Source organism: Lemur catta, chromosome 4 (genome assembly GCF_020740605.2).
Source record: "Lemur catta isolate mLemCat1 chromosome 4, mLemCat1.pri, whole genome shotgun sequence".
Lineage (NCBI taxonomy): Eukaryota > Metazoa > Chordata > Mammalia > Primates > Lemuridae > Lemur > Lemur catta.
Window position 1 is genome coordinate 78774202 of NC_059131.1, and position 12920 is coordinate 78787121.

General features: G+C 46.9%; 1 protein-coding gene across 1 annotated transcript; it reads left to right on the top strand.

Annotated features, from left to right (window-relative positions):
- Positions 1 to 1309: 1309 nt before the first annotated feature.
- On the top strand, positions 1310 to 10659 carry ECRG4 (ECRG4 augurin precursor). Its single transcript, XM_045548915.1, has 4 exons — positions 1310 to 1511; positions 5839 to 5886; positions 7830 to 7987; positions 10273 to 10659. The coding sequence occupies exons 1-4, from the start codon at positions 1433 to 1435 to the stop codon at positions 10432 to 10434; spliced, it is 447 nt and encodes a 148-aa protein (XP_045404871.1). The 5' UTR covers positions 1310 to 1432; the 3' UTR covers positions 10435 to 10659.
- The last annotated feature ends 2261 nt before the right edge of the window (positions 10660 to 12920 follow it).

The window sequence follows — 12920 nt, forward strand, 5'->3', positions numbered from 1 at the left end:
TGGAAAAATTGTCTTCCATGAAACTGGTCCCTGGTGCCAAAAAGGCTGGGGACTGCCGTTCTAAATCAATTCAAATAGGGCATTGGTTTTTTATTTGCTTTGATTTTCTTCCTAATGATAAATTTCTTGTCCTCAGGCAAAAGCAAATACAGGCCTAGTTGCTTTATTTAATGTTATCCTGCATTCCACAGTTTCCTCAAGGGTTCATGAGCGTTTCCCCAACATAAGTGGATGTATGATGTTATCCTTCCATCTCTCTGCACCTTGGGCAGCACTGTTATTTCACTCTCAGCCCCACTTCACACTTTTTTCTCTGGTCTGCCACCATCTGCCTTTGTTAACTTAATGTTAAAAGACATCTTTCTCCTGCCTGCCAGAGAAATCCAAGTGCATTACATGGAAAGCTAATTATATAATGAGAAGGTATAAAAATGAGAATCTAGAAGAAAAGAGGTAATCAGCCGAGTTCAGGGCAGATCTGGGATGGGAAAGGTGGAAAGTTAGCCCTTTTGCAGCTCAGGCCTAGAGAGAGTAATTAGGTGACCTGCTCAAAGTCAGTTGGAATAAGTTTGTTCTAGTTTTTTGTTCACCACACCACACCACCTTTTGTGTCCCCTGTATTTGAACAGCCCTGGTGTTGGGATGAAGTTTTGCCTTCTCTTCCTGCCTCAACCTTAGTATCACTGGAGTGTGCCCGGATTACAGACCTGGCTTCTTAACCGCTTTTCTGTTGAAGTGGTTTGGGTGCGATGATTTCCTGGACTGCAGCTCTGAACCCAGACTGTGGAGTCTTTCAAAATATCACAAAACACAGCACTGCCAAAGGCACCGTTAAGCGCAGCTCAGGAATTAAGGAAATTCCAAAGGCTACTTTATATACCAGGCAGGAGCAAGGCCAGGAGCCGCCAGGAGGGAGTGAGATGGGGGAGGAGGGAAGGAAGAATTAGCGCCAAGTGAGGCTGGGGCCCGGGAGAAAGCGGGAGCCAGGGACAGATCCGAGCGCTGGGATCTGGCAAGTGGGCAAGTGCTCCCAGTGCATGGCCAGGGCGGGGAGGGGGTGCGTCGCCCTTTCCCCTGGTCCTGGATGCCTTCAGCCCTTCCCCGGGTCGCTGGAACCCAGCTTTAGCAGTGGGCAGCGCCGGCCACGTGGCGCCCCGCTGCCGAGTTCCCCGGGGGCCCCTGCGTTGCGAGCATCCCTGGCCTCGGAGACGGGGCCGGGCCCCGCGGGTTGGGCGCTGGAGAGCGGGCTCCGTGGCGCTAGCCTGGCCCACGGCCCGTTGGCCCGGCGCCCACCCGCCGGGTCCCGCCCCGGCAGCGACGCAGGAATAACTCTCGGAGGCAGCGCCTGCCCGCCTGCGCCCCTCTTCCGTGCTCAGTCCTCTTGCAGCGGCTCGCGGTGCGCCCCGCGCCCTCCTGCCCACCTGCCGCCGCCATGGCCGCCTCCTCCGCGCGGCCCGCAGTCCTGGCCCTGACCGGGCTGGCGCTGCTCCTGCTGCTGTGCTTGGGCCCAGGTGAGTTGGGCGATGCGGGCTGAGAGCGGTGCTCACCGGAGGGTGGGGCTGGACCAGCGCTGCACTGCCAGGACGCCCGGGGAGACAGATTGGCGATGGGGTTGGGAGCGGGCCCCATCCTTAGCCTAGGCAGGGCCAAGTGGGTGACGGGACACAGGTCTGGGGTTTGCACTTGCACGAGTGTGAAGTGGTCCGCATGGGCGGGTGGAGAGAGGACCAAGGTCAAGGGGAGGGTCTCTGCTGGGTAACCTTGGGATGGGAGGGCCAGGGGTCCGAAGGGTGGGTGAGAAGCGTTTCCGGGGCTTAACGTAAGGGGCAATGGGAAGCGGGGCTTTAAGCGAGTAGTGCTCCCCGGACCAAGGGGAGGCACGTGGCACCATCACCACGATTTCCTTCCAGGCAGTGGCTGGGCAACAGAGTGGACGTTGCGCTTCCCGGCTGGGTTGAGTTGTAGTCTGCAAAACGGGGGTGCAGGCTTCACACCCCAGATCGGGGAAACGCTCTTAAAGGAGTAATGCTTTATCTTCCCTACTTCATGGAGCGCTCAGCGAATCTGTTCAAAACTCTGAAAATTCCCTGTTGGTTCTCTGTAAAAGTGCATTCACACGCACACCCAGAATGAAGCAGTTTGGTGGGTGCCAGACGTCTGAACCCTGAGGTCCACAGATCCCACCTGGGAAACGCCATCTGAAACTGTACCATTGTCCTGAGTTACCGCCTTGGGCTGGTATGAGCCTTTATGGTTCACAAGTGGCCTCATGGACACATGAGTGCTCTGAAGTTACAACTCTGGGAGGCAGGTACTGTGATCCGCTAAGGAAACGGGACTGGAAGGTGTGAAGTGGCTTGCCCAGGAGCCTGAAACGGGTGCTTGTCCCACTGCACCGTAGCTGGGCACTGTCTGAAAAAAGGACAAGTCATTTGATTACTCAGTTTCTGTATATTGCTTATTCAAAACAGGTATGAAAGCCAAATCCCAGGTTGAGGGGAGGCAGAGTCAGGCAGTGGGAGCCCTGGGTGGAACCTGGGGTTGCTAGTTCAGAAGGGGAAGATTGCTGTTCTCAATTACAACTGCAGGTGAAGCTAATCAATAATGTCCCACTGCATGATTTACCTGCCTCCCCTTATTTATTCCCCCCATTTTAAGAAGCACATCTGAATAAGTCCAGTGAACCGTTCATTTTCAGGATTTCAATTTTATTTAGTTCATACCAAGAACTTAGTGATAGGAGTCAGTTAAAACATTATCATCCTCAGGCTGGAATGTGAAAGTTCTTACAACATCAAATGAAACTCTTTCTGTAGAGTCCCAAAGATGGCTTTTTATGATACCCAAAAGCATTTAATGGAGAAAGTAACCATGGCGCCTTCTTGATCAACTTATTAATATTTAGCAACTTTAAGAGTGGCATCGTGCAATTCTGAATTTGCCAGATCAAATGCCAGGTAACTGGATGTAATAAATTTGGGAGTGCTTATCATGGCAGCCTAGAATTAATAACTGATGATGCTGGGTAAAACAATCCATACTACAGAAAAAAAAATCACAGCTATTCTATTATTCTGTATCACTTTCTTCAAACAAATTTAGTGTGGTGTCCAATGGTATATATTAATATGTAATTCAGTGTGTAGCAATTGGCACAGTGGCAGTATTCATAATTCATAATTTGGGACCTATTTGTGCTTTTCGGTTGTCTAGGTGAGGTTTGGTGAGGCTCTCATTTCTGGAGTGGTAGTGACACACATTTGCTGCAAGAAATTGCAGCCTCATCACAAATGCTTAAATGTCTATTTCAACATCAGACCACATTTTGTTCATTAATTGTTAGGCACTTTTACAGAAGGCAAACAGATGGAGGGACCATACTTAATTCTGTATGTGCTACCATGTGAGCTGTTAGAGATCGACAAATGTTAAGATATTAATGAATGCTAATATTAGTGCCAAGGAACGAATCCGTCTGCCTTGGCAAATATTTTCAGAGATTTCTTCATTGACTCTTAAGGGCGGAAGGAAAGCACAGCCTTTAAGATAGCCCTCCCCCCATCGAACTAGGTCACTGCCCCTGCAGGAGCCTGGCCCAATGTTAGTCTTTATTTATGCTCAGACACCTTGGGGTTCCCTTCTTCGGGAACCTCTTGGGGCCACTTGTTCCACCTTTTGGTGGTTGCCCAGGTGTTGGAAACCTTACTTCATGCCCTAACCTATGACCCAATGGCCCCTTAGAGCCATAGCTCTCCTCCCACAAGTTTCATTTCTCCAGGTTAAACACTTAAATTCCTTTCATTTTTCTCTCATATAACAAATGTCTAGGTCCCCTCCTTAGACTGCAACTCCAGTTTTTCTGTGACCTTCTTCATGTGAAATGTGAACCGAACAGAATAGTAGAGGGGAGTTCTGCTCAGAGCAGTGACCAAACAGAGCAGGATAATTACTTCCTTTTTTCAATAGTCGTGATTAACGCAGCCTAAGGTTGCAGTTGCTTTTTAAACAAACACATCACTGTGGACTGATCTGAGCACAGACGATGAAAACACAGCTGTCCCACAGGGCGCCACACACTGCACGAATAGCCCTGCTTGCTGTCCCTCCTGCAGAGGATGTGAGGGCAACGACCACCTCTGTCCCTCGCCCTTTAGTGTGGTTCCCTCGAGATTTCCCCAAGCCATTTCCATGCCATTAAACCTCTCAAAATAAGGTAGCCATTTAATTTATCATGCAAGCTGCAACACTTGAGAGCGAAAGGAGGTGCTCTCATTATTTTACCAGGACAGTAGGTATATGCTGGGGCTGTCCCTGGACAGCCGGAAAGTGTGACCACCCTATCCAGGAATCCTGAGGGAGACACTTATTGGGAAATAGGCTTAGTAAATTCTAGCAGGTTCCCTATTCCATCCCAGCAACCGGGCTAGCAGGCTCTGTGGATGGCACAACCACCTGCCTGCAGTCGGGCGCCAGTCTGACCCAAATGCCTGCGGGGGCGGGTAGGCGAGGTGGCTGCTCGTGAACCCTGGGTGTGCTGAGTGACCCAGGCCCAGAGGAGTTCAAATTCAAATTTTGCAAACACTGGGCATGCTAATAAAATGCATCCACAGATCCAGTCCAGTTATGGGCAACCAGTTTATGACTCTTGGCTGTGATTGTTTTTCTCCCCAACTACATAGTAAAGTCTTTAAGCAGGGGCTCTTTTTAAAATTTTTTTTTCAAGTTTTACTGACATTTTATTGACAAATAAAGCGAGAATTCTTAATCTTATTTGAGTGACAGACAGTTTTGAGAGTCTGGCAAAAGCTATGGCTCCTATTCCCAGAAAACTGTGCCTGTGCAGAGACAAACATAATTTCCAGTACCTTTCCAGACCCCCTGGAGCCTGTCCATGGACTGAGAGGTTAAGAAGCTGGGACGAAAGTGGCCGCCATCACATCAATGCATTTCTCCAACCTGGGGCCAGACTGTAGTTCCTTATGCTTGAAGATGAACTTATGATGCTGGGGTGTTTTCCCCAGGGGCTTTGGGTTCGCCCTTCCTGAGACAGGCCTTATTCCTGTGTGCAGAGGCTTCTGGACGTCCTCAGAGCAGTTCACTGGGTGGAGCGGGTTTTCTATCAGGCCAGACATATTATTGTCTGTTAAAATTATTGAGCTGATTAGAAATACTTTTAAAACTGAATAGCAATAACAGCAAATGGTACAAATAATGCTTGATTATACGATGATCGGGCAAGCTAGAAAACCAGGCTGACTTTTTAGAGCATTAAGGCAGATTCCTTGGTTGGTGCAGCCTGACTCTCGTTCCTGCCTCCCTCTGTCTTCACACGGCTGCTGTCTCTAGCTCCTCTCCTCTTCCTGTAAGGACACCAGTCCCTGGATTTAGAGCCTACTATAAATTCAGCATGATGTCCTAATGAGATCCTTAACAAAGTATATCTGCAAAGAGCCCATTTCCAAATAAGCTCACATTCAGAGGTTCATGGTGGATATGAATTTGGGGGACACCATTCAACCCATTATACTACGAAGTAAAGGTTTGCAGGGATGTGGCACAGAGGTGACAGAGGTTAAAAGAACAATGTCACTTTTCCTAGGCACTAGTTCAAATCGTAATGCCCTTGGGCAGCCATGGTCTTTGTCACCAGTATGAGCCCTGGGCAGGCTGAATTGTTTTTCCTGCACAACAGGGACCGCAGCAAGCAGCAAATACTGTGAAACTACCATGTTGCCAAATCGAGGCAGGGCGTGCACTTCTTCTTTCCAACTCTGATTTTTGCATTTGATAAAGCATATAGTGCAACTCTGAAACTGGTTTCAATTTTCATTTTTTTAGGTGGCATAAGTGGAAATAAACTCAAGCTAATGCTTCAAAAACGAGAAGGTAAATATACCCCAAGTGGATAAGGGATGCATTCTTAACTGGATGGAAATGAAATGGTAATATTCAGTGTGCTCACTGGAGTCTTGTATTTGGAAAATCAAAAGTGTTTACTCCTTAAAAGGTTAGCAGATCTGAAGGGCTTATTCTGCGGGTAGGGACTGTGGTATTTTATTTGATAAATATTATTGCCAGTAAATGTTTGAAGGTTGTTTTTCTGAACGCTGTCAGTGTGGATTCAAAAGAAACAGTGCTACAGTGTTAATTGAATGCTCTTTATTTTAGAACCATGAAGCATGTATCTAAATTTAGAGCATATCTTTCAGAGCACATAAAACCTCAGTCGGTGGGGCGGGCATGGGATGGCATTGTTGTGGTAGTCTATATATCCAGTTAGCTACTGGGGAAGGGCACGGAAACAGGAAAACCTTTTTATTACTCACCTCTGTTGTGAATAATGCTCCTAAGATGAATGTGGTAGACAGTAGCAAAATGTAGAAACTGAATGTCTGGGAGTCACAAAATACAGGTTCTGGGCCCACTGTAGTCAGTTGGGTCAGCTGGCTCACTTGTGTGGTCTTGTGAATGTCATTTTCCATCTCCCAACTTCCATCTACATCTGTAAAACTAAGTATGCCTTAGAAATGAAAACGTGTGACCGCATTTCTGATGTGACCATTTGATCAATTACTCTTTCCTCTCCAAGTTTATGGGAGATTCTAGCAAAGCTGAAGTCCGCTCCCCAAAGAGAGACCCTGAGCACTTCTTCCCATACTTCCCTGGTGCCCCGCCCGGGACCCCCACAGGTGACTGGAGCACAGGCAGCTCCACTCGGGGACAGGAGTCCCTGGCGGGGGGTGGGGGGGGGTTCCCAGGAGCTTTCCCAGCACTTCCAGACACCCACCAGGCCTTGGGTTATCCCCTGTCCCCAAGGTGGCTCAGAGGGTCCCCCTCCCTGTGCTGGGTGGCTGCAGGAGCGTCACCTAGGTGTGTATCCCTCAGCCTTTACTCAGTTCAAACCAAGAAACACATATTGAGCACCCACTGTATACAAAACAGTGTAACAAGCCCTAAAGGATTTGTAAAGAAACAAACCCTGCTGATATTTATCCACGTGATCCACAGACACATCGGGTGAATTACACCCATTATCCTGTGCGTTCTTCCTAACAACACCAAGATAGGGACTGTTGGCCCAGTTTTATAGATGAAGGGACAGAGGCTCAAAACTAGACAGCAAGCCCAGATGGCACAATGGCTTCCCCTGAGCACACCCTGCAGAAGCACTTCCCTTTAAACAACTGAGACTATGATGGAAAGACGTTAGAGGAAGCAGAGGCGAAGGGTCAGTACCCTTTGAGACCCAATCGGATCCTCAGTGAGCCTGTGAGGCCCAGGGCCTGCGGCTTGCAGGGGGCGCCGGTGCTCCGGCTTCCTGATGCGAGAACGCGGCTGTGCTGCTAGGCGCCTGCGGGGTCCCGGCTTGCTCCGGCCTCAGCACCAGTTCTCCATCCGCACGTAGTCTCCTGAGCAGGCACGGCCCTCTCTTGTGTGCATAGACCATGAACGTGCCCTGTGCAGCTGTGTGGCACTGGGTACCCAGCCTGTCTCCTGAGCACGGGAGCCCGAGGGCCGCGCCGCTGGCCGCGGGTGAGGCCTGGCGCTGGGCGTGGAGAGTGGGCTGCAGGGCGCGAGCTGCGTTCCCTTTCTGCCTCGAGAACCCAGGAGGTGAAGGTTAGGCTGCGTCCCTTTCTATGGCTGTTCCCAAATAGGAGAGGTCAGTAACGAGAAGCGTGAAGCTGCATCTCATCGCACACACATAGGAAGTTGAAGGTCAAAGCCACTCTGTCCGTGGTGGGGGTGGGGGCGGGGTGTTAACAGCGATTCACCCCGATAAGAAATCATTCTGTGTGCGTCGGGGCTGGGGAATTGATGATTTATTGCAGCACCTGCACCAGCCAAGACCGAAGTGGCTGTCGATGAGAACAAAGCCAAAGAATTCCTCGGCAGCCTGAAGCGCCAGAAGCGGCAGCTGTGGGACCGGAGCCGGCCCGAGGTGCAGCAGTGGTACCAGCAGTTCCTCTACATGGGCTTCGACGAGGCGGTGGGTGCTCCGGGCTCCCGGGCGGGGTGGTGCGGGCAGAGGCCTGGCTCGGGAAACAGGTCACAGAAAAAGAGGATTTTCCATTCTTTCGAAGAGTATGAGCCCTGTTCTATGGCCAGCACTATGAGGCAGTGGATTACATTACCAGGAGTGTGCACAGCAGCTGGAAGTTTCCACCAGGACGTGTTTGGGAGGCAGGATCCAAAGAAGTCAGGCGTCAAAATGTCTGGGACTTAGGTTCACCGAGAATCTGATTTTCCTCGGAACCGTTTTAACTCAGCTGAACAGTTTTATGTGGGCATCTTTAAAATAACTCACAATCCCCCCAAAACCTTTTCAGCTTTACCTCAAAAAATGTCAAAAACACATCGATGCAAGGGCCGATGTGATAATGGGAAGAGATGAAAAGTGACTTTTAAAGAGAGACAAGTCTTTGCAGATGTTTGGGGGACATTTCATCAATGCACTTGTGGGAGAGATGGTTTACAGGTTATGTGCCTAGTTAGCATTCATGGACAAATTCAGCAAAGTAAGGAAAAAGAGTTTATAATCACAGACTCCCAGCTGGGGTGCAGGTACAGGTAAGATAGCAGCAGGGTTGAAACCACAGGTCCTGCTGCACAGGTGTCTGTCTGCAGAGTGACGGACGAGCTGAGCTCTCTGTGTGAGACGTAGCGGGGAGAACCCACAGCCTGCCCAGCCAGCCGGGAGCAGATGGATTGTTCACGGGCAGCGTCTCCAGCTGGGGCAGCTGGAGGTGTTCTTCTAAATGAGCACGTGATTCATATAGAGGGTGGGTACAAAGTGCTGCAATAGGTGAAAAAAACTAACCCCTTTAGACAGATCATCTTTAATGGCTGCATAAAATGAGAGTATGTGGCTGTATCATAATTTCCTTCCCATTCCCAACCATTGGACATATGGGTTGTTCCCTGTGTGTCTTTTTGCTACACAGATATAATTTTTTGTTTGTTTGCTGCACAAATAGCTAAACATTTATAGCCAAACCCTATGCCAGGCATGATTCTAAGTACCCTGAATATTCCCAACATCCCCAAAGGCAGGTACTATTATCTGCATCTTTGTGTGTAGCTTGTCCTTTACTTAGGAACATGTTCTGCCCAGTGAGGTTTCCAAGGCATAGGTACAATCACATTTAAGCATCTCTAAGTATTATCAAATTGCATTCTCCCTTAAGTCACATATGAGAGCACCAATTTTCTAGAATCTTCAGCAGCATCTGGTATTCTCACTGAAAATAAAAATATATGTACATATTTGATAGATGAAAATGCTATATTATCTTTTAGTAATTTGCATTTCTTTGATGACCATCATTAAAATAGGTATTAGGAGTTAACATGGGGAAATGGCTAAAATAATGTCTGGCAACCAAACCAGAATGCTGACCATCGACACATGTGAGGCCCAGTGTAAATTCATCTTGCACCTTCACCACCACCAAAGAAAAATTAGTCTGTCCTTTAAAACATGGATTAATAGCAAAGACCAGTTGCCCAAGTCGAAAACTGAACTTCATTCTACACGTCTTACTCAGTTTCAGTCCTTCTCCTCTCCTTTTATTTTTATTAACTGCAACTGTCTCTCCATATCTGTCTCTCAGGCACTGCAGGCTTCTTGAGGGCAGAGACTCTATTGTGCTGGGCAGTGCTCCAGTGCCAAGCACAGTGCCTGACACACAGTACCCACTTCATAGTGTTTGTGGAATGAATAAATGCACCTGTGCACACTCCAACAACACAGCTATGAGAGAGTCACCATCAGAAGTGCCCCAAATACTCTGCCCTGGAGCTATGATAGGCCAGTGCCGTGGTTGGTTTAATTCAGCTGACATTTATTAAGCATCTACCATGTGCAATATAGAGGGCCAGCCACAGGAATGGAACATAAGATAGACAGTGTCTGCCACAGTGAGAGGTGGTCTGAAGGTCAGGTGAATTGTCACTGCATTTGGCAGATGTTTGCTTTATTTACCAAGAAAGAGAAACATGTTTAAGTCTGGGGTATATTTAGAATGAGGATGGCAAAAGTTTGCAAAGGTATAGTTATGTACTCCTTTGGGGAAAAATAGCTTTTATCAGCAGTATTCTTTAGCTGATGGTGTTGACCTCTGAGCACAAGAATACTATAACAAGGAGTTATTCTTAGTAAGGATTGTTAATCATTGAAGAAAAACCACCATAGAGAAAAGCCATAGGTCGGATGTGCTCTTAGCAGAGTGTGTCCTTGAATCATTCTTTATCATTCTCTCTCTTTTCCTCCAGAAATTTGAAGATGACATCACCTATTGGCTTAACAGAGATCGAAATGGACACGAGTACTATGGTGATTACTACCAACGTCACTATGATGAAGACTCTGCAATTGGTCCCCGGAGCCCCTACTCCTTTAGGCACGGAGCCAGCGTCAACTATGATGACTACTAACCATGGCGTGCCACACAGTGCACAAGAAACCAACAGTGATTCTCTTCATGTATCTCCTAATGGCTTACACTACTTGGTTTCTATTTTGCTTTATTTCAGGTCTTTTCGACCTACTATGTGTGACCAGAGAGTTAAAGCAAGGTATATAAATGCCTTTTGGTATTCCATACAGGTATCTAACAATGCATCTCAGTAAGAAATAGAAATAAAGCATTTTGTTAAAAAGAAACATCTCAGAATTCATTTGGGTGCAAATTAAGCCGGTGACATTTCTCATCCCCTTGGTGTTCTGAAGTTGCTTCTGAGAGGCCCCACTCCACTGTCGTCCCAAGAGTCCTCACCACCACCCAGAAAGACCAGGGGACTGAGCAGGAGGTCTTCAGCTTGTTAAAATGTCATCTACACCAAATGCACGACATGAAATCAGCAAGAAAATCTAGTTGAAAATGATGTATAGTTACAGAACGTGGTTTGGAGGATTCGACAGGGGTTCGAGGGCTGTCTGGGTCCCAGGCCCTGAGCTAGAGCTGGAGCTGTGTAATACTATCATCCAGGGAATAAGGGGCAATAGATAAGATCCTGAAGTTTGTTGATTTCAGAGCTACACTCTTCTAAAATATAAGACCTTGTTCAATGAATTCAAGAAATATTTAAGAATATACTTTGCATTGTATTTAAACAACCTGAGTGAAGGAGAGAAAGAGCAGAGTGGTGTTGGGTGGGTAGAGGGAGGGGGGTAGAGGGAGGGGGGCAGGAGGGAGAAGGCAGTGGGAGGGGCGTGCAGGGTCTGTGCCATTGCCAATAGGAGGGGTTGGTCACAGCCCACGCACCTGCAGAGCTGCAGGGGGCAGGGGTGGGGGAGGTTTACAGCACAGGGAGGGGGGCGACTCAGAATGGCTCTTATACCTTCCTGGGTCACCGAGCCCTCTGACAGTCTGATGAAAGTTATTTTGCTCTTTTCCTCAGCAAAATTATGTGCAATTTTGCATATAGCTTCTGAAACACACCCCCATTGGCAAATCCTAGGTAATAAACAACCCCCGGCCTGGTAGGAAGCACTGGATTCTGGACAGCACTGATTAGGGGCAGCCATAAATAAAGGCCATTTTGTTTCCTCTTGGGAATCCTTACAACTTAAAAAAAAAATCGTGATGAAAGATACATAAAATTTACCATTTTAACCATTTTCAGGTGTACAATTCAGTGGCATTAAATACGTTCACATTGTTGTACAACCATCACCACCATCCATGTCCAGAACTTTTTCATCTTCCCAAATGGAAACTCTGTCCCCATTAAACACTAACTCCCCATCCCCCACACCCAGCCCCCAGCAACCCCCACTCTACTTTGTCTCTATGAATCTGACTACTCTAGACGCCTCACTTAAGTAGAATCATACAGTATTTGTCCTTTTGTGTCCGGTTTTTTCACTTGGCATAATGACCTCGAGGTTCATCCCTGTTGTATAATAGCATTTGTCAGAATTTCCTTCCTTTTAAAAGCAGAATAATATTCCATTGCGTGTTTACACCACATTTTGCTTATCCGTTCATCCGTTGATAACACTTGGTCTGCTTCTGCTTTTTGGCTACTGTGATAATATGGGTGTGTAAATATTTGTGTGTGTCCCTGCTTTCAATGCTCTTTGGAATTGTTAGATCACATGTGAATTGTGTGTGTAAGTTTTTGAGGGCTCTCCATGCTGTGTTCTACGGCAGCTGCACCATTTCACATTCCCACCCTTACAACTTTTGTTTCTTTTCTTGACTGCTGTGGGCTGGCTCAGACCCTAATGCAATGTAAAGAACATTCCTAATTTTAAAGGGAGTGCATTCTATGTTTCTCCTTTATGTTTGCTGGGTGCTTTCTGTTGATCCCCTTTTTTCAGTTAAGAAAATTTCCTTCTAAAAATATGGTAAGAAATGTTTTTAATGTCATAAAATATTTGGATGTTGAATTCTATTTTTTCCTTTATTTATTGAGATAATATAGCTTTCCCTTTTAAATCTGTTAGGTAATATGATGAATTAGAATCAAAATTCTAATATCAATCAATTAAATTGCTGGAATAAACCTAACTTGATCATGATGTATTATCCTTTTCAGTTCATTGCTGGCCCTGGTTTGATACTATTTATTCAGAATTTCTGTGTCCACGTTCATGAGTAAGATTGGTCTGTAGTTTTCTTCCTGCTTCTGTTCTTGTCAGTTAGGGTGTTAGGGTTATGGTGGCTTCAAACCATGCGTTCAAAGTGTTATCTCTTCTATTCTCTGTGTAAGACTGAAATTATATAAATCCATTCGGGTGTAGTGTTTTCTTTATGGGAAAGATTTTGACTATTGATTGCATTTCTTTTATACTTAAGGGATTATTCTGATTTTGTGTTTTTCTCCAGTCTGTTTTGTTAAGTTCTCTCTAGGAAGTCATTCATTATATCAAAGTTCTGAAGTCTGTTGAGAGCTGTTCTTAATACGCTCTTATC

What these genes read in the sequence shown, in the direction of transcription:
- ECRG4 (XM_045548915.1), top strand. Translation starts at nt 1,433, where the DNA reads ATGGCCGCCTCCTCCGCGCGGCCCGCAGTCCTGGCCCTGACCGGGCTG. An exon ending in GCTGCTGTGCTTGGGCCCAG is followed by an intron (nt 1,512 to 5,838) that starts GTGAGTTGGGCG and finishes TCATTTTTTTAG; the next exon opens with GTGGCATAAGTGGAAATAAA. An exon ending in ACATGGGCTTCGACGAGGCG is followed by an intron (nt 7,988 to 10,272) that starts GTGGGTGCTCCG and finishes CTTTTCCTCCAG; the next exon opens with AAATTTGAAGATGACATCAC.